The sequence below is a fragment of the Macaca nemestrina genome, chromosome 20, assembly GCF_043159975.1.
Source record: "Macaca nemestrina isolate mMacNem1 chromosome 20, mMacNem.hap1, whole genome shotgun sequence".
Classification (NCBI taxonomy): Eukaryota; Metazoa; Chordata; class Mammalia; order Primates; family Cercopithecidae; genus Macaca; species Macaca nemestrina.
The window spans coordinates 66435633-66459689 of NC_092144.1; the positions used below are offsets into that span (position 1 = coordinate 66435633).

The 24057-nt window shown below is 48.7% G+C and overlaps 2 protein-coding genes across 3 annotated transcripts; one reads left to right on the plus strand and one right to left on the minus strand.

Moving 5' to 3' along the window:
• The first annotated feature begins 542 nt into the window (after positions 1-542).
• GALP (galanin like peptide) lies at positions 543-13447 on the plus strand. 2 transcript variants are annotated; one of them, XM_071087264.1, is made up of 6 exons: positions 543-597; positions 1547-1669; positions 6425-6473; positions 8314-8394; positions 10595-10672; positions 12889-13447. In XM_071087264.1, the coding sequence occupies exons 2-6, from the start codon at positions 1586-1588 to the stop codon at positions 12942-12944; spliced, it is 348 nt and encodes a 115-aa protein (XP_070943365.1). In that variant the 5' UTR covers positions 543-597; positions 1547-1585; the 3' UTR covers positions 12945-13447. The 2 variants fall into 2 exon arrangements, with proteins under 2 accessions (XP_070943365.1, XP_011750255.1); XM_011751953.3 differs by lacking the exon at positions 543-597 and having other exon boundaries at positions 1451-1669; positions 12889-13213.
• A 1767-nt stretch (positions 13448-15214) lies between these two features.
• Positions 15215-23584, minus strand: LOC105488136 (zinc finger and SCAN domain containing 5B). The gene is made up of 5 exons (XM_071086823.1): positions 23256-23584; positions 18536-19046; positions 17396-17599; positions 16351-16498; positions 15215-16087 (listed from the first exon to the last, which is right to left on the minus strand). Exons 2-5 carry the CDS (start codon positions 18917-18919, stop codon positions 15345-15347), a joined length of 1479 nt encoding a protein of 492 aa, XP_070942924.1. The 5' UTR covers positions 18920-19046; positions 23256-23584; the 3' UTR covers positions 15215-15344.
• Positions 23585-24057: the final 473 nt, after the last annotated feature.

Below are 24057 nucleotides of genomic sequence, written 5' to 3' on the forward strand. Positions count from 1 at the left end.
GACACAGTTGACACCCCTCATGGGGTCTCCTCTAGGCAGGGGTGGTAGGTGGGGGGTGGGGAGATAGACAATTCACAAGTAAACAAATAAACAGGGTCTACCGCGCAAGACAGAAGTGCAGCTCAGCGAGGGAGCTGCCGAGGCTTGGAGGGATTGATGGGGGCAGAGGGGACAGGGCTACCGAGACGCCAGTGGCAGGTGGAGACAACCAAGGAAGACACACACCGAGGGCAGAGAGGGAGGGAGGGAGCCCTTGAACAGCTGCAAAGCCTGGAACACGACAGCTGGAAGATAAAGGGGCACAGAAGCAGGGGGAAAAGCAGGGTCTACCAGGGGAAACCAAGGCACAGCCGCATTTCCCGCGATGAGGTGTCTGTTTTGACCTCAGACCAGCTTTTGAAAGCCCCTAGAGTGGATGACTGTTCCCCCACCTCCATCCACTTCACTCCCTCTCCCTCCCTTCTTCCAATCCCCTCCCTTTCCCCCCTCCCTTCTATTGTCTCCTCAGAAGGCATAAAAGCTCAGGGGGCGTGAAAGAGTCCAGGCACTGGAGCCCAGAGCCAGAGAGAGCTGCAGAGAGCTGCCAGCTGCACCGAGGTGAGAGCCTAGGCCAGAAGGGCCAAGGGCTGGAGGGAGTGAGGGGCTCCTGGGAGAGTGATGGGGGGCGCGAAGGGATGACAATAACAGAAGAAACCCAGGCATTGGTGGCAGGGAAAAGGTGAGGGGCAGGTAAGGGGACGGAAAGGTTCTAAGATGAAGTGGTGGAGGCAGTGGGGCAGAAGGCATGGGTACTGGGGGACCAGGCGGGTTCAATCTGATGATGGGGCAAGTAGAGGGTTAATTCCCCTGGAATTCTCTTTTTTTTGGCGGGGAGGGGGGACAGAGTCTCACTCTGTTGATTACAGGTGGTGGCCCATGCCTGTAATCCCAGCAGTTTGGGAGGCCAAGGCGGGCGGATCACTTGAGATCAGGAGTTCGAAACCAGCCTGGCCAATATGGTGAAACCCCGTCTCTACTAATAATACAAATATTAGCTGGGCATGGTGACGGGTGCCTGTAATCCCAGCTCCTCGGGAGGCTGAGGCAGGAGAATCGCTTGAACCCAGGAGGCAGAGGTTGCAGTGAGCCGAGATCGTGCCATTGCACTCCAGCCTGGACAACAAGAGAGAAACTCCATTAAACAAACAAACAAGCAAACAAGAGAGAAACTCCATTAAACAAACAAACAAACAAAAACAAAAACAAAACAAACAAAAAACAGTAAAGTAGGAGAGATGGCAGGGGAAGGGCTCTACCTGAAAGAAAATCATTGAAGAGCACAGGGCAATTTCTGGAGGTGATGAATAGGTTTTAGTTCCTTGGTTGCGGCAATGGTATTATGGTTGCTTGCACATGCCCAGACTCCTCGAGATGTGTGCATTAAATATGCACCACTTTTGTATCTCAATGATGCCTCCATAAAGCTAAAAAATAAATTCCTCTGTCCTTGTCGGAAATGCACCTGGCCTCCTGCTTCAGAAAATGACTGGCTGCTCTCTCCTTGCAGCGTGTTCCGCAGCTGTAGGCATCCGTCGTCCTGCCTTCGATGGCTCCCTCCGTCCCCCTGGTCCTCCTCCTCGTCCTCTTGCTAAGCCTGGCAGAGACTCCAGCATCCGCGCCTGCCCACCAGGTAACGCCTCCCTAAGTTCCTCGGAAACAACGGCGTCCCCAAATCCCTTGCCCTCTGGGAAGAGTTTTTAAAAATGCTCCTGGCTTGCGTCAGGGGTTCCTGGGGAAGAAGCTCAAGTCCTGAAAATACGAGGAGAAAGTCAGACACCAACCTCATCTTGGCTGTGGGGATAGAGCAGAGTAGGGGTGAAAAATACAGAGTCAGGGTTCAGGGTGCCCAAAGCTAAAACCTCCTCATGATGAGCATTGCTCAGAGATGCAAAAATATGCCTTCAGAGGTGGGTGCCTTTCACGCCTGTTTTTCAGCCTGTGTGAGAATTAGCTGGAAGGAGGCTTAAAGTAATACCTGGACCCACCCCCAGGGTTTCTGGTTGGGTGAGTCTAGGGTAGGAGCTGGTCCTGGGACCACACCTTGTTGTCGTTGTTGGTTTTTTGTTTGTTTGCTTGTTTGAGACAGAGTCTCAGTCTTGCCTCTGTCGCCCAGGCTGTAGTGCAGTGGCGCGATCTCGGCTCACTGCAACCTCCACCTCTGAGGTTCAAACTATTCTCTTGCCTTGGCCTCTCGAGTAGTTAGGACTACGGGTGCCTGCCACCACGCTTGGCTAATTTTTGTACTTTTAGAAGAGATGGGCCAGGCACAGTGGCTCATGCCTATATTCCCAGCACTTTGGGAGGCCGAGGTGGGTGGATCACGGGGTCAGGAGATCGTGACCATTCTGGCCAACATGGTGAAACCCCGTCTCTACTAAAAATACAAAAATTAGCCGGGTGTGGTGGCAGGCACCTGTAGTCCCAGCTACTCGGGAGGCTGAGGCAGGAGAATTGCTTGACCCTGGCAGGCGGAGGTTGCAGTGAGCTGAGATTGTGCCACTGCACACTAGCCTGTGTGACCGAGCGAGACTCAGTTTCAAAAAAAAAGAAGAAGAAGAAGAGATGGAGTTTCACTATGTTGGCTAGGCTGATCTTGAACTCCTGACCTCCTGGCTTCAAGTGATCCACCCGCCTTGGCCTCCCAAAGTACTGGGATTACAGGTGTCGGCCATGGCACGCAGTCTGGGACGACACTTTGAAAACCTCTGATCGCACACCTCCACGGCATGGGCTGTAGAGCCTGGGTTGAGTTTGAAATTTGGGGTCTGCGGCTTTCTAGTTGCGTGATTTCAGGCACATTGCCTAACCTCTCTGGTCTCTGAGTGGATCTTCTTTGTCCAATTCCAGCACTGTGAGAGTTAACAGCTAACTCAGATGGCAGGCAGCGCTCATTATTCAGCCAAGAGGATTAAATAATTAAGAGATGTTGGTCCAGGGATACACAGTTTCAGTTAGACAGGGGGAATAAGGGAGATCTCTGGTACAGCCTGGTGGCTGTTGTTAATAACAACGTTATTAACTTGAAAATTGCTAAGAGAGTAGATGGATGTTAAGTGTCCTCACCACAAGAAAGCTAAGCACATGATGTAATGCAGAGGGTAATTAACTTGATGGAGTCACTCGGCAATGTAGCCATATTTCCACACATGTTGTGCACCATGCTTATATTTAAAATACAGTTTTTCTCTGTCAATTAAAAAAAAAAAAAAAAAGAGGCCAGGCCCAATGGCTCACTCCGGTAATCCCAGTACTTTGAGAGACCAAGATTAGAGAATTGCTTAAGTTCAGGAGTTCGAGACCAGCCTGGGCAACATAGTACAGCCTGGGCAACATAGTGAGAACCTTCATCTCTTAAAAAAAAAAAAAAGTTAGCTGAGTATGGTCTTGCGTGACTGTAATCCCAGCTACGTGGGAGGCTGAGGCATGAGAATTGCTTGAACCCAGGAGGCTGAGGTTGCAATGAGCTGAGATGGTGCCACTGTACTCCAGCCTGGGCGAAAGAGCAAGACCCTGCCTCAAACAGAAACAAAAACAAAAAACCAAAAAAGCCAAAAAAAAAAAAAAAAAAAAAGAAAAGAAAGAAATGCTAACAACAACAACAACAACAACAACAACAAAAAAGAGGACTACGGCTTGACATTCAGCTGCCCTGAGTTGACATAGCAGCTCTCCTCCAGGTGCTGGCTTGGTCCTTAAGCCACCTATTTGTTTCTTTGAGCCTCCTGTTTTCCTATATAACTAAGGGATAAGCATTTCTTTGAGCCTCCTTTTTTTCTATATAACTAAGGGATAACGGAATCCATCCCATAGGGATGTCCGAGGAGTTTTGACAAGAGCTAATGGGTGTGGAGGGTTTTCTCGACGCTTGGGTGTTGTGTGAAACGCTTGATGTGAATTAGCTGATTCTACCGCACAACCCTTTGCAGTTGGTTCTATTTTGCTACTTCCCATCTTACAGAGTGGAACACTGTGGCTTAAACATTCAGTGCACATCCTCCTTAAGAGTCCGGAGTCTACCAGCCGGACATGGTGGCTCACGCCTGTCATCCCAGCACTTTGGGAGGCCGAGGCAGGCGGATCACCTGAGGTCAGGAGTTTGAGACCAGCCTGGCCAACATGGCGAAACCCTGTCTCTATTTAAAATACAAAAATTAGCTGGGCCTGGTGTCAGGTGCCTGTAAGCCCAGCTGCTCGGGAGGCTGAGGCAGGAGAATTGCTCGAACCCAGGAGGCAGAGGTTGCAGTGAGCCAAGATCACACCACTGCACTCCAGTCTGGGTGACAGAGTGAGACGCGAGACTCCATCTTGAAAAAAAAAAAAAAAAGAGTCTGAAGTCTGCCTGGGTTTGAGTCCCAGCTGTGCTTCTTAGTGTGTTGCAGTTTGGTGCAATTTGCCGAATCTTTCCAGGCCTCAATAGGCTCTTTCTTTTTTTCTTTTTCTTTTTCTTTTTTTTTTTTCTTTTTTTTGAGACGGAGTCTAGTTCTGTCACCCAGGCTAGAGTGCAGTGGCGTGATCTCAGCTCACTGCAAGCTCTGCCTCCCGGGTTCCCGCCATTCTCCTGCCTCAGCCTCCAGAGTAGCTGGGACTATAGGCGTCCACCACCACGCCTGGCTAATTTTTTGTATTTTCAGTAGAGACGGGGTTTCACCGTGTCAGCCAGGATGGTCTCGATCTCCTGACCTCATGATCTGCCTGCCTCAGCCTCCCAAAGTGCTGGGATTACAAGCGTGAGCCACTGCGCCTGGCCAAGAGCCTCTTTCTAATGAACCTAATAATAAGTTTACCTACTAGGGTTGTTGGAGGAAGAGCCTCTTTCTAATGAACCTAATAATAAGTTTACCTACTAGGGTTGTTGGAGGAAGAGCCTCTTTCTAATGAAGCTAATACAAGTTTACCTACTAGGGTTGTTGGGAGGATTCGTTAAATAAATATATCAAGAGCTTGAAACTAGAGCTGGCTTCGTGGGTGCACAACCTGTGCCATTCCCTGGGGCCCGAGCTTGGTTGAATGTTCTGTTGTCACCAGCTTGAAATTCTGAATCCTTTTTGAACAATGGGCCCCATATTTTCTCTTTGCACTGGGCCCCACAAATTCGGCAGCCAGTCCTGCTTAGAACAGATGCTGGCGTAGGGTAAGCCCACAATGTCAGGCATTATCATCCTCAAAGGGACTTGATGGCCTGTGACCATATCCTCCCCAGGTAAAGAATTTACCGTGGTGCTTCTTTAAAGCTTTATTACAGTATAATTAAGATGCAAAAAATGCACACATTTAATGTATACTTCTTGATGAGTTTGGAGCTATGCATACACCGGTGACACCATCACTACAGCCAGGGTACTGAACATATCCATCACTGCCTCCAGAAATGCCCAGGTGTTCTTGTGTGTGTGTTGGTGTGTGTTGGTGTGTGTGTGTGTTGGTGTGTGTGTTTTGTCATGAGATCCATTCTCATATTTTTATTTACTTATGTATTGAGACAGGGTCTTGCTCTGTCACCCAGGCTGGAGTGCAGGGGTGAAATCATAGCTCACTGTAGCCTCAAACTCCTGGGCTCAAGTGATCCTGTCACCTACAGGTGCGTGCCACCATGCCTGGCTAATTTTTGTATTTTTTGTTTTGTTTTATTTTTTTGAGACGGAGTCTCACTCTGTCGCCCAGGCTGGAGTACAAGGGTGCAATCCCTGCTCACTGCAACCTCCATCTCCTGGATTCAAGCGGTTCTCCTGCCTTAGCCTCCCAAGTAGCTGGATTACGCCCAGCTAATATTTTTTTATTTTTAGTAGAGACGGGGTTTGCCAGGCTGGTCTCGAACTCCTGACCTCAGGTGATCCGCCCACCTCAGCCTCCCAAAGTGCTGCGAATACAGGAGAGAGTCACCACATCTGGCCTAATTTTTGTATTTTTTGTAGAGGAGAGGGTTTCTCCATGTTGCCCAGACTGGCCTCGAACTCCTGTTCTCAAGCCATCCTTCTGCTTTGGCCTCCCCAAATGCTGGGATTACAGGCCCGGGCTTAACGTATCTTTGAAGTGCACAACACCGTATTGCTGGCTGTAGGCACGTCATGCCGTAGATATCTAGGACTTCTTCGTCTTGCATAACTGAAATTATACTTGTTGAGGAACAATTCCCCTTTTCTCCTTTCCCCCAGCCCCTGGTAACCACCTTTCTCCTCTCACAGCAGAACCTTTTGAGCTTTCTTTCCAGGCAAAGTGGTTTTGTCTTAAGAAGTCCTCAATTTCCTCATCGGTGAAATGGGGATTAAAATGAACCTGCTCCACAGCCTAGTGGGAAAGTGGTAGGACGAACCACGTCACCCGGACCTGTGGGACGCCTGCCCTCCTTTCTGTCTGCTTGAGTGTTGATTTCTACATCTCTCTCCAGGGACGAGGAGGCTGGACCCTCAATAGTGCTGGCTACCTTCTGGGTCCCGGTGAGTGAGGCTGCACTCGGCTCTCCATCCCTGGCCTGAGTCTGCCTGAGTCTGCCTGGTTGCTGCCGGCAGTGAGTTTGTGACTGGTGAAGACCCTCACCCACATTCACAGAGGCCCGTGGATTTATTTGCAGATCTGTCTGGAGGGTGTCTAAGCAGAGTGATGGGTGTGTGGACTCTGGAGCCAAAGCCTTGGGCCCAAATCCCAGCTCTGCCCCTTGCTTGATTTGCAACCTTGATCTCTCTCTCGCTGTCTCTCTCTCTCTCTCTCTTTTTTTTTTTTTTTGACAGAGTCTCGCTGTGTTGCCAGGCTGGAGTGCAATGGTGCAATCTCGACTGACTGCAACTTCTGCCTCCTGCATAGTTCAAGCGATTGAACTCAGTCTCCTGAGTAGCTGGGATTACAGGTGCCCACCACCGTGCCCGGCTAATTTTTGCAGTTTTATTAGAGACGGGGTTTCACCATGTTGGCCAGTCTGGTCTCGAACTCCTGACCTCAGGTGATCCACTTGCTTTCGGCCTCCCAAAGTGCTGGGATTACAGGCGTGAGCCACCACACCTGGCTGCAACCTTGATCTCCCTATGCCTCAGTTTTCTCATCTGTGACAGTGGTTGTAATGATGGCCCTTACATCCTAGAATGTTGTGAGGATTGAGTTATTAATAGAACAATAGCTGGTGTGTAGTGGGTGCTGTGTAACGATTAGCTGCTATTCTTTGTTTCTCTCTCTCTTTTTTTCTTTTGAAACGGAGTTTCGCTCTTGTTATCTAGGCTGGAGTGCAGTGGCACCAATCTCCGCTTATAGCAACCTCTGCTTCCCGGGTTCAAGCAATTCTCCTGCCTCATCCTCCCAAGTAGCTGGGATTACACGCTTGTGCCACAACGCACCCCTGGCTACTTTTGTATTTTTAGTAGAGACGGGGTTTCTCCATGTTGGTCAGACTGGTCTCGAACTCCCGACTTCAGGTGATCCCCCCGCCTCAGCCTCCCAGACTGCTGGGATTACAGGCGTGAGCCACAGTGCCCAGCAACTTTTTTTCTCTTTTCCTCTGTTTGTCTCTCCCCATTCCCCCCACTTGCATCTTCCCTGGGCACTAGGTGTGCCCATGGCCACGTGCTGCACAGTGACCATTACATCCCTAAAATACCGAGATTCCTGCGGTGCTCAAGGTCGGTTTCAGTTTGAGCTTCATTCAGGGAAACCCAGGCTCCAGACACAGTGTGGCAGGAGCAGAAATGAACGTGAGATGTGGACCCAGACTTAGGTGGGTTCAAGCCCCAGTCTTGCCATTAGCAGCAGTGTAATTTTTTTTTTTTTTTTATGAGACGGAGTCTCGCTCTGTGGCCCAGGCTGGAGTGCAGTGGTGCGATCTTGGCTCACTGCAAGCTCCGCCTCCCGGGTTCACACCATTCTCCTGCCTCAGCCTCCCGAGTAGCTGGGACTACAGGTGCACATCACCACGTCCGGCTAGTTTTTTGTATTTTTAGTAGAGACGGGGTTTCACCGTGTTAGCCAGGATGGTCTCGATCTCCTGACCTCGTGATCCGCCCGTCTCGGTCCCCCAAAGTGCTGGGATTATAGGCTTGAGCCACCACGCCTGGCAACAACAGTGTAATTTTGAGCAAGTGACTCCACTTGCAGCTACACAATTTCCCCACTGATAGGTAGGGATGGTCAACACGCACCCGGTCTGACAGGCTTGGTGGAGGGACTGTGTTGAGTGAGCCGTGCTATTGAATTGCTGGATTATGTGTGTTGTGCTATTGAATTGCTGGATTATGTGTTATTTCAGTTCTGCTTAACCGACCACCTGGTCTTGCTCTCTCCATCCCCACCCAGTCCTCCACCTTCCCCAAATGGGTGACCAAGACCGGAAGAGGGAGACAGCCCTTGAGATCCTAGACCTGTGGAAGGCCATCGGTGAGTGAACGGGGAGTTAGACGTCTTCTCCCGCATCCTCCCCTGCCGGCTCTCTCCTGGCTTTGGAAGCTGGTAGATGTGAACTCCAGCCCTCCCCCTGCCGCTTACTATTTGGGGAGCCCTGAGCAAGTGATGCATTTCTTTCAAGCTTCTGTGCCGTCACCTGGAGCCCCAGATTCATTTAATGTTCTTTTGTTACCAAGTTAAGATTCTGAATCCTGTCTGAACCACGGGCCCCTTATTTTCCCTTTGCATTGCACCGCACAAAATTCCTCCACATGGAAATGACATAAATGGAATAATCTCATGATTTAGTTGTATGACTCAGCGAGAAAATGCACTTGAATTTCCTAGAAGTGTCTGGCATATGGTGGAAATGAAATGAGTCAGCCGGGCGCGGTGGCTCACGCCTGTCATCCCAGCACTTTGGGAGGCCAAGGCAGGTGAATCACCTGAGGTCAGGAGTTCAAGACCAGCCTGGCCAACATGGTGTAACCCCGTCTGCACTAAAAATACAAGTATCAGCTGGGTGTGATGGCAGGCGCCTGTAATCCCAGCTACTCCGGAGGCTGAGGCAGGAGAATCACTTGAACCGGGAGGCAGAGGTTGCAGTGAGCCGAGATGAGCTAAGATGGCGCCACTGCACTCCAGCCTGGGCAACAGAGGCTCCATCTCAAAAAGGAAAAAAAAAAAAAAAAAAAAAAGAAAAGAAATGAAATGGGTCACAGCTGTTATAGTCAATATTTATCCTTGCAAGCTTCCTGTCCACCATGTCTTTGCTTATCCCTAATCCCCGTATCTTGTCTTCTCGTGTGACCAAATAATCTTTCTGAGGTTCCCCTCTGCTTCCCATTCTACATCTCGAAGGACAGAATCATGGAGGTGCATAGGGGTCTGGAGAGTTGAACGTTCACAGTGTGAATGTGACACGTGACCTCGGCTAAGCCTCCTCATCCTTGTCTCCTCCCAAACGTGGGAAACTAAGAGAATTTAGGGCATGGCTTCTCAACTCTGCCACAGCTGACACTGGGGGCTGGATAATTCTTTGATGTGGGGGTCAGTCCTGTGCATCACAGGATATTTAGCAGCGCCCATGGGTTCTACTCTTTACACACTAGTCACATTCCCTATTCCCAATTCTTTTTTGTTTTTTTTTCTGTTGCCCAGCCTGGAGTGCAATGGCACAGTTTTGGCTCACTGCCACCTCCGCCTCCCGGGTTCAAGTGATTCTCCTGCCTCAGCCTCCCGAGTAGCTGGGATTACAGGCACCCATCACCGTGCCCGGCTAATTTTTGTATTTTTAGTAGAGATGGGGTTTCACCATGTTGGCCAGGCTGGTCTCGAACTCCTGAGCTCAAGTGATCCACCCACTTCGGCCTCCCAAAGTGCTGGGATGACAGGTGTGAACCACTGTGATCGGCTCCTGTTCCCAATTGTGACTATGAAAAATGTCTCCAGACACAGCCAAATCACCACAGGGCAAAACCACTCCTGGTTGAGAACCGAGAAGTTCCATAAGTGTCCAGAAAAATAAGGGAAGTGAAACCATGTTGCATACTATAAAGCAGTAAAGCTGAATGTCATAAAGGCATCATTATTTTATTTTATTTTATTTTATTTTATTTTATTTTTTTGAGACAGAGTCTTACTCTGTCACCCAGGCTGGAGTACAATGGTACGATCTCAGCTCACTGCAACCTCCACCTCCCAGGTACAAGTGATTTTCCTGCCTCAGCCTCCCGAGTAGCTGGGATTATAGGCACCCACCACCGTGCCTGGCTCATTTTTGTATTTGTAGTAGAGATGGGGTTTACCATGTTGGCCAGGCTGGCCTCGAACTCCTGACCTCAGGAGATCTGCCCCCTTCAGCCTCCCAAAGTGCTGGGATTACAGGCATGAGCCACTGCACCTGGCCTTATTTATTTTTTAAACTTTTATTTTAGGTTCAGGGGTGCATGTGCAGGTTTGTTATACAGGAAAACTTGTGTCACAGGGTTTGTGGTACAGATTATTTCATCACCCAGGTACTAAGCCGAGTCCCCAATCGTTATTCTTCCTGCTCCTTTCCCTCCTCCCCCAACTCCACCCTCGGGAAGGACCCAGTGTCTGTTGTTCCCGTCTTTGTGTCCGTGTGTTCTCGTCCTTCAGCTGCCACTTATAACTACGAACGTCTGTGTGAATGTTGTATCTTTGTTTCTAGATGGGCTCCCCTATTCCCACCCTCTGCAGCCCTCCAAGAGGAACGTGATGGAGGCGTTTGCCAAACCGGAGATTGGAGGTAAAGCCAGGAAACACGGAAGAGAGACACCAATAGGAGAGGGGGAGCAAGGAAGTGGCAGGCAGAGCTTTGAGGGTAAAGGAAGAAAGGGATGAAACTGGAACAAACGAGGGACCTCCTCACCTGTAACCACAGCCCCTACCCAACCACTCAGCCTCGATGGTGAATTCCCATCCCGGCCTCGACCGCTCCTTTCACCTCTATTCCTTCACCGCCCATCCCACGTCATGCTCCAACTCTCATTTCCCAGCCTGCATCTAGCACTTTTGCAATTAGGACCCCACACCCAACCTTGATGTCCCCCAGCATCACCCCCTTAAGCTTAGCCTCAGCTACAACATTGACGTCAAACCCCTCACTTTGACCTTTTGGTTCAATTTTATTTATTTATTTATTTATTTATTTATTTATTTATTTATTTGAGATGGAGTTTTGCTCTTGTCGCCCAGGTTGGAGTGCAATGGTGCGATCTCGGCAGACTGCAACCTCCACCTTCTGGGTTCAAGCGATTCTCCTGCCTCAGCCTCCTGAGTAGCTGAGACTACAGGCACCCGCCACCATGCCCAGCTAATTTTTGTATTTTTAGTAGAGACTGGGTTTCACCATGTTGGCCAGGCTGGTCCTGAACTCCTGACCTCAGGTAATCTGCCTGCCTCGACCTCCCAAAGTGCTGGGATTACAGACATGAACCACCGTGCCTGGCCTCATGGTTCAATTTTAACATCAGCCTCTCTCCTAAATAAGATCTTTGTTTCCAGCATTCATTCTTTTTTTTTTTTTTTAAGGAGTCTCTCTCTGTTGCCCAGGCTGGTGTGAACTGGTGTGATCTTGGCTCACTGCAACCTCCGTCTCCCGGGTTCAAGTGATTCTCCTGCCTCAGCCTTTGGAGTAGCTGGGATTATAGGTGCCCACCACCACACCCGGCTAATTTTTGTATTTTTAGTAGAGACGGGGTTTTGCCATGTTAGCCAGGCTGGTCTTGAACTCCTGATCTCAGGTGATTGACTGCCTCGGCCTCCCAAAGTGCTGGGATTACAGGTGTGAGCCACCGCGCCTGGGACCTTTGTATTGTTCACTGCCCAGCACAATGCATGACGCATAGTAGGTACTTGGTAAATATTTGTTAAATCAATGAATTAAACTATCCAAACACAGCCTTCAGTTGCCACCTTCACACCCGATCATGAGCTCAGCAGATGCCCAAACCCCAGCTTTTCCTGCCTTCCTTTAGTTGGACGTTCACCCCAACCCTCATCTCCTTCTTCAATCCTAACCTAACTCTTGGAGACGCTATGTCCTTATTTCAATGGCACTAATTCATTTCAAAAGCATGTATTGGACCGTGCTGGGTGTGATACACTCCCTGAATTCATGAATTTCCATCTTCGCCTCGATTACATTCTGACTCTTGAAAACTCCCATCACCACCATGTACCTTCTTAAAAGGGGGCGGAAAGGGAAAATGTGTGGGCAGATGAAAGTAGAGAGAAGGGGCCGGGCACGGTGGCTCATGCCTGTAATCCCAGCACTTTGGGAGGCCGAGGTGGGCGGATCGCCTGAGGTCAGGAGTTCAAGACCAGCCTGGCCAACATGGTGAAACCCCATCTCTACTAAAAACACAAAAATTAGCTGGGTTCAGTGGCTTACACCTGTAATCCCAGCACTTTGGGAGGCTGCGATGGGCAGATCACAAGGTCAGGAGTTTGAGACCAGCCTGGCCAACATGGTGAAACCCTGTCTCTACTAAAAATACAAAAATTAGCTGGGTGCAGTGGCTCACACCTGTAATCCAAGCACTTTGGGAGGCCGAGGCATGCAGATCATGAGGTCAGGAGTTTGAGACCATCCTGGTCAACGTGTTGAAACCCTATCTTTACTAAAAATACAAAAATTAGCCAGGCGTGGTGGCACGCACCTGTAATCACAGCTACTAGGGAGGCTGAGACAGGAGAATCGCTTGAACCTTGGAGGCAGAGGTTGCAGTGAGCTGAGATTGCGCCACTGCACTCCAGCCTGGGAGATGGAGCGAGACTGCATCTCAAAGAAAAAAAAAAAAAAAAAGGGAAAAGAAAAGAGAGAGGGAAAAGGAAAGGTTGTTGGATCTTAGATGAACTAAAGAGATCTTCCTTCGCATTTTCATTCCCAACCTCAAGAACCTGGTTTGGGGAGTGACAGTGAGAAAAACCATTCAAAGTTTACCTCTTTCTCTCCCACAGATCTGGACGTGCTCAGCAAGAAAATTCCCAAGGAGGAAGATGTCCTGAAGTCATAGATGTCTCTGAATCCCTATTCATATCCTTCTTCTCCAGCTCCTTCTGTTCCCTCTGAAACCCTTTCTAGGTACCCTGTGTTGAGACTAAGATCCTGAAGTTAAATACCCAGGTCTCATGAAGACATTGTAAAGCATTTGAATTATTCTATACAACTTCTGGAGTGTCTTAGGTTTTATTGATTCGTCGTTGGAGTCAGTATAACGTGTCGTTAATGAAACTAATAGTAATTCGAGGACTAGTTGGAAGGTTCTGGGGTAATCAGGGAATATTCCTGCAACACATTTAAAGTAATTGTGTTCTTTTGGAATCGTCCCAATTATCACACGAGCTATTGAATAATACAAATAACCCTCTTAAGTCTGAGAGTCTGTGTCTTGATTTGAAAAGATTCTTCAAAGTGCGTACTTACTCTTCCATATTCTTTCAACCTACCTGAGTCTCCTTCAAAATGAGGAGAGGCAGTTTGGAGCAGAATGGAGAGAACAAAATGTTCCTTGTCAAATAGTCAATTTTTTCCCTTTTAATTAGTCTGGGAATTTTTTTAGGGGCAGCAGAATCCAGGATGATAGGCTCAGGTGTGGGACTGGTAAATCCAGGATGACAGAGTCAGGTGAGGGACTGGGAAAATATAACCTATTGGAGGCAGTCCATTTTGGATTATTGTTTTGCTGAAAGTTTTACTTTCGTTTTGAGTTTGAGAATTCACAGGCCAAAGAAACCACAGTGTTACACTCAAATGCAGTTAAAGTTTTTTGTTTTGTTTTGTTTTTTTGTTTTTTTGAGACGGGAGTTTCACTGTTGTTGTCCAGGCTGGAGTGCAATGGTGCGATCTCAGCTCACTGCAACCTCCATCTCTCAGGTTCAAGCAATTTTCCTGCCTCAGCCTCCCGAGTAGGTGGGATTACAGGCGTGCACCACCATGCCCGGCTAATTTTGTATGTTTAGTATATATGGGATTTCTCCATGTTGGTCAGGCTGGTCTCAAACTCCAGACCTCAGGTGATCCGCCCACCTTGGCCTGCCAAAGTGCTGGGATTATAGGCGCGAGTCACCATGCCTGGCCAAAAGAAAAGTTTAATGATCAAAACTTTGCAGAAGAGTATAAGGGTTAACTTAGCAAACACTAACGTGAGAAAAGGGGAAAGGGAAATACATACATATGTATTAACCAAACCGGGGAGAATACCTACATCCAGATCCAGCAGTGCTGGGAAGATCTGGAAACAGCCATCTGGAGTCCCAGTTGGAACGGGTCCTGGGTAGTATGTCCACTCCATGGGCGAGACTTCAAAGAGCAGTCGGAGGATCCCAGCTTATGTTACTAAGCTGCCAGCTGAAATTATCAGCAATGCGCAAATAAGCAGCTCCAAAGGTTTAATCAATAATGCTGAATCTTTTAACTTTGTGTGTCTCAGGATGTTCTGAAACCTAGAGAATTGGTCAGATTCCCAGGGTTTGGGAAGTTCCATTGCACACTCCCTTTCTGATCTGAAGCTTCTCAGGACTGGTGGGTGTTTACTTTCCACTAGGCATGTATCCCACGTGGGATCATTTGTGGGTCACAGGCCTACCATTGCTTCTGCAGCCTGAACAAGACTAATACAATTTTAAGTTCCTTTAGTTACCTGATGAGAGGGTCCTTAGTTCTAATTTCTGGCAATTTCTGGATATCTGACCTGCTTCCTGTTCATTCGTTCATTAGTTTTAGATCCTTTTTTTTTCTTTTTTACATATTTTGAAGCTATATTTTAGCATCATTTAAGTTTATAAGTATTATAAATTCCTGGTGGAGGTCGGGCATGGTGGCTCACACCTGTAATGCCAGCACTTTGGGAGGCTGAGGTGGGTGGATCTCTTGAGGTCAGGGGTTCAAGGTCAGCCTGGCCAACATGGTGAAAACCCATCTCTACTGAAAATATAGAAATTAGCCAGATGTGGTGATGGGCGCCTGTAATCCCAGCTAGTCAGGAGGCTAAGGCAGGAGAATCGCTTGAACTTGAACACTTGAACCCGGGAGGTGGAGTTGCAGTGGAGTCTCACTATGTTGCCCAAGCTGGACTTAAACCCTTGGACTCAAGCAATCCTCCTGCCTCAGCCTCCCCAGTAGCTGGGATTACGCTTGCGTGCCACTGTGCTCAGTTTTTTCTTATAAGATATTGGAAAATGATGAGACTTGTGCTCATTGGGAGACAAACAGCAACAGACACTAAGATAAATCTATAAGAAAGCAAGAGACATAATCAAACACAAAACAAAACTCACGGGGGAGGATAAATATTTACTCAAACATCTGGGCAATTCCTACCAAGTGCTTTATGTGTATATGTCCTCTGGTAACATTGGAGAAAAATCATCAGTCACTGTCTCTTGGGGTGCAGGATGTGGACCTGACTCTGGAATCACTGGGAGGTGATTTCCTGGTGTGTTTTCAGGTGACGCTTGAACGTCCCCAGCTGACGGAAGGTCTTTTGACACTTCGGACATTCGTAGGGCTTCTCTCCGGAGTGAGTGCGCTGGTGAACGTTCAGGTTCCCCTTGTGGCTGAAAACTTTGCTGCAGTATTTGCATTTGAACGGCCTCTCCCCGGTGTGGATCCTCTTGTGGCCCTGTAAGGTGGACTCGTGGGCAAACCGCTTTTGGCAGACATCACACGAGTAGGGCCTCTCGCCAGTGTGGACTCGCTGGTGAACTCGGAGGTCGGAGGGCTGCAAGAAGCGCTTCCAACAGAGATCGCATTGAAAGGGTCTCTCTCCTGTGTGTGATCTCCTGTGGATGCTTAGCTGGGAAAAATACTTAAACGATTTATTGCACACGTCACACACAATGGACGGCAGAGCCTTGGCTTCTTGGCCATTGGGGTGACTGGCTTGGCTCGCAGGGCCCGGGGAATTAACTGGATTGATCTCAGCTTGTCCCGGGGATTCTCTGTTGCCCACAGGTGTGACATCTCCCTGAGGCTCTTCCTGGGAAATGGAGGTGGTGTCTGGTTTGGAACTGCTCAGATCCAGAGCCTCTCCACCGTTCCCGCTGTGAGTCGAAGTTTCTCTCTCCACAACGCAGGCAGAAGGTGTGTCGGCATCCACATTTTCCACAGAGGCTCTTTTTGGGGGTTCCTTCCCCTCCTTTGCTCTCACCACACCTGCTGGAAGAAGGGATTCCGCACACAACAGTTAATAAAGCGCATTTTCAATACACCAAACTCATTGCAACCAAACACTGACCTTGGCTGACAACTTCCCCTCAACCTCAAGACTAAGACGTTGGACCGTAGGTCTCTGGAGAGTCGGGGGTGGAGAGGCTTTGGCAGCTGAGTGCCCACTCTCCAGACATGATAATGCTGGGCCCCCAGACCCATACCCAGGAAGAGAGGAGCTAATATTTCCAGGTCCAAGTCTTCATACTCACTGGGACCGTTTGGAAGCTGAGGCTCTGGGGATGTAAGTCCTGGGTTCTCCTTTCTGTCTACGTTCAGACCCTTCTCCAAGGTCGGCTTGGGTCTCAGAGTCTTTGGACCTCCTTTCATGACAATAGTCTTTGGCAGTCGGAAGTCCTCCTCCTGACAACGGAAAACCAAGAGCAATGACTCCACGTCTAAACTGCAGGAAGCACGGACATGTCTGTCCCCTTCTGATTGGATGCACCGACTCTTCTAATGACACAGGTGTGGAAATATGTGCAGACTTTCTGTGGACCACCCCCTCACCCCCAGTAAACATCACCACCGCATGTCTGAGTCTGTCCCTAATCTGCACCCTCCATATTCTAAATCAGCTCCTGTGCCTGGTGGTTTTCACCCTTTGGTTCTCTGAGCATATTTCTTCCCTTTGTGCCAACGTCTCCCTGCCCCTGAGGCTGGAAGGAGCATGACTCTAGGTGGAGGCCCCTCAGCCCTGGCACCACTGGCATTGGGGCTGCATCACCCTCCTGGAGGGGGCGCTGCTGTGCAGAGCGGAGACCCCGCCTCCACCCTCTAGATGCTACTAACACCCCACCACCCCCGAGAATGCCAAATAAGAACGTCTCCAGACATGGCCATGTGTCTGGAAAGGCAAAATCACCGCAGTTGAGAAACCCTCCTCAAATTAAGAAATCGACAGTCTGAGACAGTGGGTTCCTTGCTGAATGACTTCATGAAATGTCTTTGTGGAAACTAGGTGGGGAAGGGATCTTCAGTTCATTCATCTGTGCCAACTGCCTCCCTCACTTCACTGAGATCATTTCTTACCCCCCCCCACCCTAAATGCTAAAAGCTCTCATGGTGGAGGGAGAAGTAGATGAGGTTTCCCTCTCTGAGATGGCTCAGGAATGAATGTCTGGGGATATACCATGTCCATGGGGAATGGTTCTAATCTTGTCCTGTGCCAAATCTGTCAATCAGTCCAGCAGCCACACGACTTCCTCCCGTTCCTTCTCTCACCTCCAACCAGACACCAAGGCCTCACACACTCACCTGCCTCCTGGACGGTGCAGGGACCCTGGGCAGGATCTGCAGCTCTCGGCGGGCCTGGCCTTCCCATGGACGCATCCGGTTCACAGAGGAGGCCTGCTGGCTGGACACGTCTCTCGGATCATCCCCGACACTGGCGGAGGCTTCAGCCATCTCGACATCTGAGTCCAGCATAAGATATTCTTTGCCGAGCAAGTTGACCACAGACTGTAGAGGGAAAAAAGACAATCAGATTCACTGTGAGAACTTGAAAGTAGCTCTCATGGCTGGGCGCGGTAGCTTACACCTGTAATCCCACCACTTCAGGAGGCCGAGGTGGGCGGATTATGAGGTCAGGAGATCGAGACCATCCTGGCTAACACGGTGTAACCCCGTCTCTACTAAAGAATACAAAAAATTAGCTGGGGGTAGTGGCGAGCGCCTATAATCCCAGCTACTTGGGAGGCTGAGGCAGGAGAATGGTGTGAACCCAGGAGGCGGAGGTTGTAGTGAGCTGAGATTGTGCCACTGCACTCCAGCCTGGGCGACAGAGCGAGACTCCGTTTCAAAAAAAAAAAAAAAAAAAAAGAAAGTAGCTCTTATATTCCCTGGGTCCTGCCATAATGCTCACCCTTGACTAATAAATGTTCAAATCTGCCTTCCTGATGCAGAATCAGCTCTGTGGACACAGCAATCCTGTCTCAATATTTTTCTCTTTAGATAAGTACATAAATATGAGTCCTTTGGATGAAAGGGTCTCTAAACCAAAGAGAAGACAAGGAGAAATATTCTGGGTGAATGCAACTCAAGTGGCCAATGGCAGCTCACCTTGTGTTAGAACTTAGGGGCTCATTTGGGGACCTGGAGACAGATCCCTGCATCTCTGATACCAACCACTTTCCCTGCCTCAGGATGGGACTTCTGGGCCCCCCTTCAGTTCACTCTAATGCCTCCTTCCCTACATTCCATCAGGTGTAATATTTTACCAATATCTTTCTCTCATGTTGGCCTCACACAGTGTGTGGGTCCCTGTATTCCCTCTGCCTGTCCATCTCCTAGACCAGGGATTTGCAATATTAACTGTGCTGATATTTGAGACTGGAGAATTCTTTGGCCCCCATCCCAGCTCCCCTTCCCTGCACCAATCAGGAGCGTCCCACTCACCCATTTCTTGGGTCTTCTGTGATTTCGCAGCAGGTCCTCCAGGTCTTTGCAGCTCTGCACGTCGTTCACCTTGACTAAGACCTGGAGCTCCTGGGGCATGGAGATCATGAACTGCTCCATCACCAGCATGTCCAGGATCTGCTCTTTGGTGTGGAGGTCGGGCCTCAGCCACAGATGGCACAGCTCAGTGAGTTTCCTCAGAGCCTGGATGGGGTCCGACTCCTTCGGGCAGCTGAACATCCTGAAGTTCAGGTGCCAAGTCTCAGGGTTCCTGTGGTGATTTCTAAGTTGAGTTCCCGGGGATGCCATAGACCATGGAGTCTCTGACCTAGGTCTGTTGCAGGGTTCTCTCTGACCCCATGAGGGTGTGCGATTTGCAGCCATATCTACTGGAGAATATTTCAATCCGCCTCTGAACAAGCTCTTCCAGTAGCCGGTATCTACTTGAGACCTAGCTACACAGGCTGCCCCTGGTTTTTCACAGTAATAGATTCACGGTTTGTTCAGAAGTCTGCAGGGAAAAAAAAAACATATGAGCCCGACCATTTTAACTTTCTACTCTACCTATCCCTCCCTTCCAAATCCCTTATCCCAATCCCGGACCCCACTTGTCCATTGGCATCGGACTCAGCACTGTGGAAATGAATCCACTCTATTCTTCCAGTGTCTACACCTGACTACATGTTCTGGGGTAAAATCTGAATGCTCCCCTGGATTCTGATCTCTAGGGAATCATTATGCAGAGGTGGAACTGGTTTTCCTTTCAACTGGAACAGCATTGTTCTTGATTGTAAATTAAATCGGATATGTACGTGAAGCTCCTAGAATCTGATGTAACAATAACATCGGTTCTTTATGTTTTCCCGTCAAGACAAGATCCAAGGCAAAGCCCTTAGTCATAATTATGCAAAAAGCTAGAGAAAAATATTAATAGTTACAACCTACGATTGTCCCCAGCACATTTTTCTATTATTCTACAAATAACCCCAGGATATTTATTTGCTGCAGGAAAGAGGTGGCAGTAAAAAATCCTATGAGAATTAAGCTCCTGCAAAGATATGTTGTCGTTTTGGTAAAACACACATTTATAAAATTCATCACTTTTACTTAAGAACACGCACTATTTTGTGCAACCATCACCACTTTCTAATTCCAGAATTATTGCATCACCCCAAAAGGAAATGCCATCCTCATCAATAATTACCTCCTGCCCCACCCACCCCAGCCCCTGGCCATCGCTAATCTGTTTATTGTCTGTAGGAGTTTCTCTACTCCTTATCTCATTCCATAAAATGGATTAAAGTCTTATGAAATTTCCAGGTAGTGGGATCGTACCATAGAAAGATTTTTTCTTTTTTCTGTTTGAGACAGGGTCTTGCTCTGTCATCCAGGCTAGAAGGAAATTCGCAGCCATGGTTCCCTCAGCCTCAACCTCCTGGGCTCCAGTGATGCTCCCACATCAGCCTCCCGAGTAGCTGGGACTACAAGCGCATCACCACGCCCGGCTAATTTTTATAGGTTATTTTTTTGTGATAAAATATGGTTTCGCCATGTTGCCCAGGCTGGTCTCAAACTCTGGGCTCAAGCGATCCACCGGCCTCGGCCTCCCAAAATTCGGGGATTACAGGTTTGACTGCACTGCAGCTGGCCTAGATTTTTTTAAAATTTTTATTCTTTTATTTATGTTTTTTGGACAGAGTTTCACTCTGCTGCCCTGGCTGGAGGGCAGTGGTGCCATCTCAGTTTACTGCAACCTCTGCGGGTTCCTGTGGTTCTCCTTCTTCAGCCTCCCAAGTAGCTGGGATTACAGGCCCCGCCCAGCTAATTTTCTTATTTTTAGTAGAGACAGGGTTTCGCCATGTTGAACAGGCTGGTCTCAAATGCCTGACCTCAGGTGATTCCCACGCCTTGTCCTCCTAAAGTGCTGGGATTACAGGTGTGTTCCACCGCGCACAGCCCGACTTTTTTTTTTTTTTTCTTTTTAAATTTGGTTCTAAATGTAGCTTCAAAAGGCAGGAGCCACTGAGTGATACTCTCCAGGTATCAATTATCATCCAAGTTCAACAGCTATGAGAACGCAGCCCTGCTGTCCTAGCCACAGGTGGGGGAAGTAACCCGAAGGTCTGCAGAGAGGAGAAAAAACTGGCAGGAGGGTCTCGGGAAAGCTCACTGGAAGCCCGGAGGATGGAAAATCCACGCCTCCTGTAAGGACTCTGAGCAAGTGCAGAACAGACAGACAGCCAGGGAGACAATCGGCAGAGAGGGGGAGACAATCGGCAGAGGAGGAGACAATATTTACAAGCCACACATCTCACAAGAGGCTCCGATGCAAAATATAAACAACTCAAATGACTCCAAAGCGAGAAAACACATAACCCACTAGAAGGAGGGCAAGAAGCCTGTGTGGACGTCTCAGATGAAGACATGTGAATGGCCAGTAGTTCTAGGAAAACGTGCTCATCATCACTCATCATCAGGGACATGCAAATCCAAACCACAAGGCACCCCTCACACCTGCTAGAGGGGCTGTTCCCAAAGACACATGGAACGGGTGAGGATTCGGAGGAAAGGGATCCTCTGCGCCCTATGCTGGGATGTAAATCAGTGCAGCCGATATGGGAGACAGTATAGAAGCTCCTCAGAAAACTAAAAGTACAACTGCATGATCCGGCAATTACACTTCTAGGCATGTACACAGAGGAAAGGAAATCAGGACGTGGATCCAAAACACTGAAACTCTGGAGTGATAGACGGCACGAAGGTGGAAGACTACCTATTGGGTGCTATCCTCATATCCTGGGCGACGGATTCAGTGATCCCCAAAACCTCAGCATCACTCAATATACTCATGTAATGAATCTGCACACAGGTACCCACCGAACCTAAAATAAAAGTGGATTTTTTTAAAGTTATCTATTTTTGTTTTTAAACTACTACCTTTAGTAGGGTCGGGGTTTTTAAACTCTGTCGCCCAGGCTGGAGTGCAGTGGTACAATCCTGGCTTGCTGCAGCCTTGACCTCTAGGGTCCAAATGATCCTCCTGCCTCTGCTTCCCAAAGTTCTGGGATTACAAGTGTGAGGCACTACACCTGGCCTACTTAAAATTATTTTTATCTTTATTTCGTTTTATTTATTTATTTGAGACAGAGTCTTGCTCTATCCCCCAGGCTGGAGTGCAGTGGCTGATCTGGGCTCACTGCCACCTCTGCCTCTGGGGTTTAAGCGATTCTCCTGCCTCAGCCTCCCGAGTAGCTCGGATTACAGGCGTGAGCCACCATTCTCGACTAATTTTTGTATTTTTAGTAGAGACGGGGTCTCGCCATGTTGGCCAGGCTGGTTTCAAACTCCTGACCTCAAGTGATCCCCATGCCTCAGTCTCCCAAAGTGCTGGGATTACAGGTGTGAGCCACTGCTCCCGGCCATTACAGCTTTTTTAAAAAAATAAAATAATAAAAATAACGTTAAATAGGTCTACTGCACAGCATGGTGACTATAGTTCACAGCAATGTACAGTATACTTGGAAATTGCTAAGGAAGTTGATTTCAAGAGTTATCCAAAAATGGTAAGACGGTGAGGTAGAGCTTATGGCAGTTTGCTCGATTTAGCCATTGCACAATGCATACACACCTTAACACCCTTTGCTGTGCACCAGACATATACACAATTATAGATTCGTATTTCTCAATTTGAAAGTAAATTAGGCCTGGTGCGGTGGCTCACGCCTGTCACCCCAGCGCTCTGGGAGGCGGAGGTGGCAGGATCACCTGAGCCCAGCAGTGAACCGTGATTGTGCCCCTGTGCTCCAGCCTGGTAGACACACCTAGAGGCCATCTCATTTTATTTATTAAGTAAATTGATACATTATTAAAAAGCAGATAGCTACGAGAGAGAAAAGGCAGCCTGAAATTCTGGGAATTAAAGAGGTTTTCCCACCAGGTTCCCTAAGTGCCCCTGCTCAGGAGGCGGAGATTGAGGCTGAGGCGGGCAGATTGCTGGAGCCGAGGAGTTCGAGACCAGCCTGGGCAAAGTAGTGAGACCATGTCTCTACAGTCAATAAAAAATGCACTGGGCAGCGTGGTGGTGTGCTCCTGCAGTCCCAGCTAGCTGGAGGCCGAGGAGGGCAGATAGCTTGAGCCTGGGAGTTCCAGGCCAGCCTGGGTTATGAACGAGACCCCGTTTCTGAAAAATGAAACACAACCTAACCATGATGAGAAAGTTAATATTATTACTTGCTTTTACTTTTTTTTTTTGAGACAGAGTTTTGCTTTGTTGACCAGGCAACGGCACGACCTTGGCTCGCTGCAACCTCTGCCTCCTGGGTTCAAACGATTCTCCCGACTCAACCTCCTGAGTAGCGGGGATTACAGGCGCCCGCCACCACGTCCGGCTAATTTTTTTATTTTTAGTAGGGTCGGGGTTTCACCATGTTGGTCAGGCTGGTCTTGAACTCCTGACCTCGTGATGTGCCAACCTCGGCCTCCGGAGTAGCTGGGATTACAGGCATGCGCCACCGCGCCCGACCGAGAAAGTTAGAATTATTCCCAGTTTACAGAAGCATTGCATAACGAGTCAGAGTTAACCATGGGGTGCAAAGGACATCCGCTGCCTGCACAAAGTCTCCGAGCAAATGCATGACAAAATACACCCAAACTTTCTGAAACCAACCCCCGCGCACGCCAGCTCCTAAACCCCACAGACATATGCCCGCTGGACACTTACCTCCTTCCCGGCTTCCGCCGCCAACCTCCTCGCTCTGGGATGCGCTCTCCAACTGGCCTGGAGCTGAACTGCGTCAATTTAAGGAGAAGTCAAGGGACTGAGGCCCCGTTTCCGGTTCCCTGCGCCGCCCCATGATTGGTTTAGGGCCACAGAGTCCATTGTACGTAAGCGGCGTTGATTACATTTGCCACTGAAACCCCGCCCACAGGAAATTAATGTATTAAACATGCCTACTGTGCAAAGAACACAGGTTTTCCCGCTCTACTGAGCTGTCATATTGCTGAGGTATTTGGAGGCCTCAGAAAATACAGATCCGCACGTGTTAACCACTTTGGGTCACCTCATACCACAGACAGTAATATCCTAACAAGTAAAGAACATGTTAAGAGCTGGTGGAATTAGCTTATTGAAACAAAATGGGGAAAAAAAAAAAAAAAGAAAAAAGAAAGAAAAATTCAAAATAGAGTTGGTTGATTAATATCAAACCAGTGATTTAATCTCATTTTTAATCTCATTTGAGAGAAGCTTTCACATGTGAATTGCAAGACATTGAAAATAGTGGACACTCGGCCGGGCGCGGTGGCTCAAGCCTGTAATCCCAGCACTTTGGGAGGCCGAGACGGGCGGATCACGAGGTCAGGAGATCGAGACCATCCTGGCTAACACGGTGAAACCCCATCTCTACTAAAAAAAAAAAATACAAAAAAAAAAAAAACTAGCCGGGCGAGGTGGCGGGCGCCTGTAGTCCCAGCTACTCGGGAGGCTGAGGCAGGAGAATGGCGTGAACCCGGGAGGCGGAGCT

Excerpts from the sequence above, each read along its gene's own strand:
- GALP (XM_071087264.1), top strand. The coding sequence starts at position 1,586 with ATGGCTCCCTCCGTCCCCCTGGTCCTCCTCCTCGTCCTCTTGCTAAGC. Across the intron at positions 6,474-8,313 it reads TGGCTACCTTCTGGGTCCCG|TCCTCCACCTTCCCCAAATG; the intron begins GTGAGTGAGGCT and ends ATCCCCACCCAG. Across the intron at positions 10,673-12,888 it reads TGCCAAACCGGAGATTGGAG|ATCTGGACGTGCTCAGCAAG; the intron begins GTAAAGCCAGGA and ends TCTCTCCCACAG.
- LOC105488136 (XM_071086823.1), bottom strand. The coding sequence starts at position 18,919 with ATGGCTGCAAATCGCACACCCTCATGGGGTCAGAGAGAACCCTGCAAC. Across the intron at positions 16,499-17,395 it reads CTGCACCGTCCAGGAGGCAG|GAGGACTTCCGACTGCCAAA; the intron begins GTGAGTGTGTGA and ends CGTTGTCAGGAG. Across the intron at positions 16,088-16,350 it reads TCAGCTTCCAAACGGTCCCA|CAGGTGTGGTGAGAGCAAAG; the intron begins GTGAGTATGAAG and ends CCCTTCTTCCAG.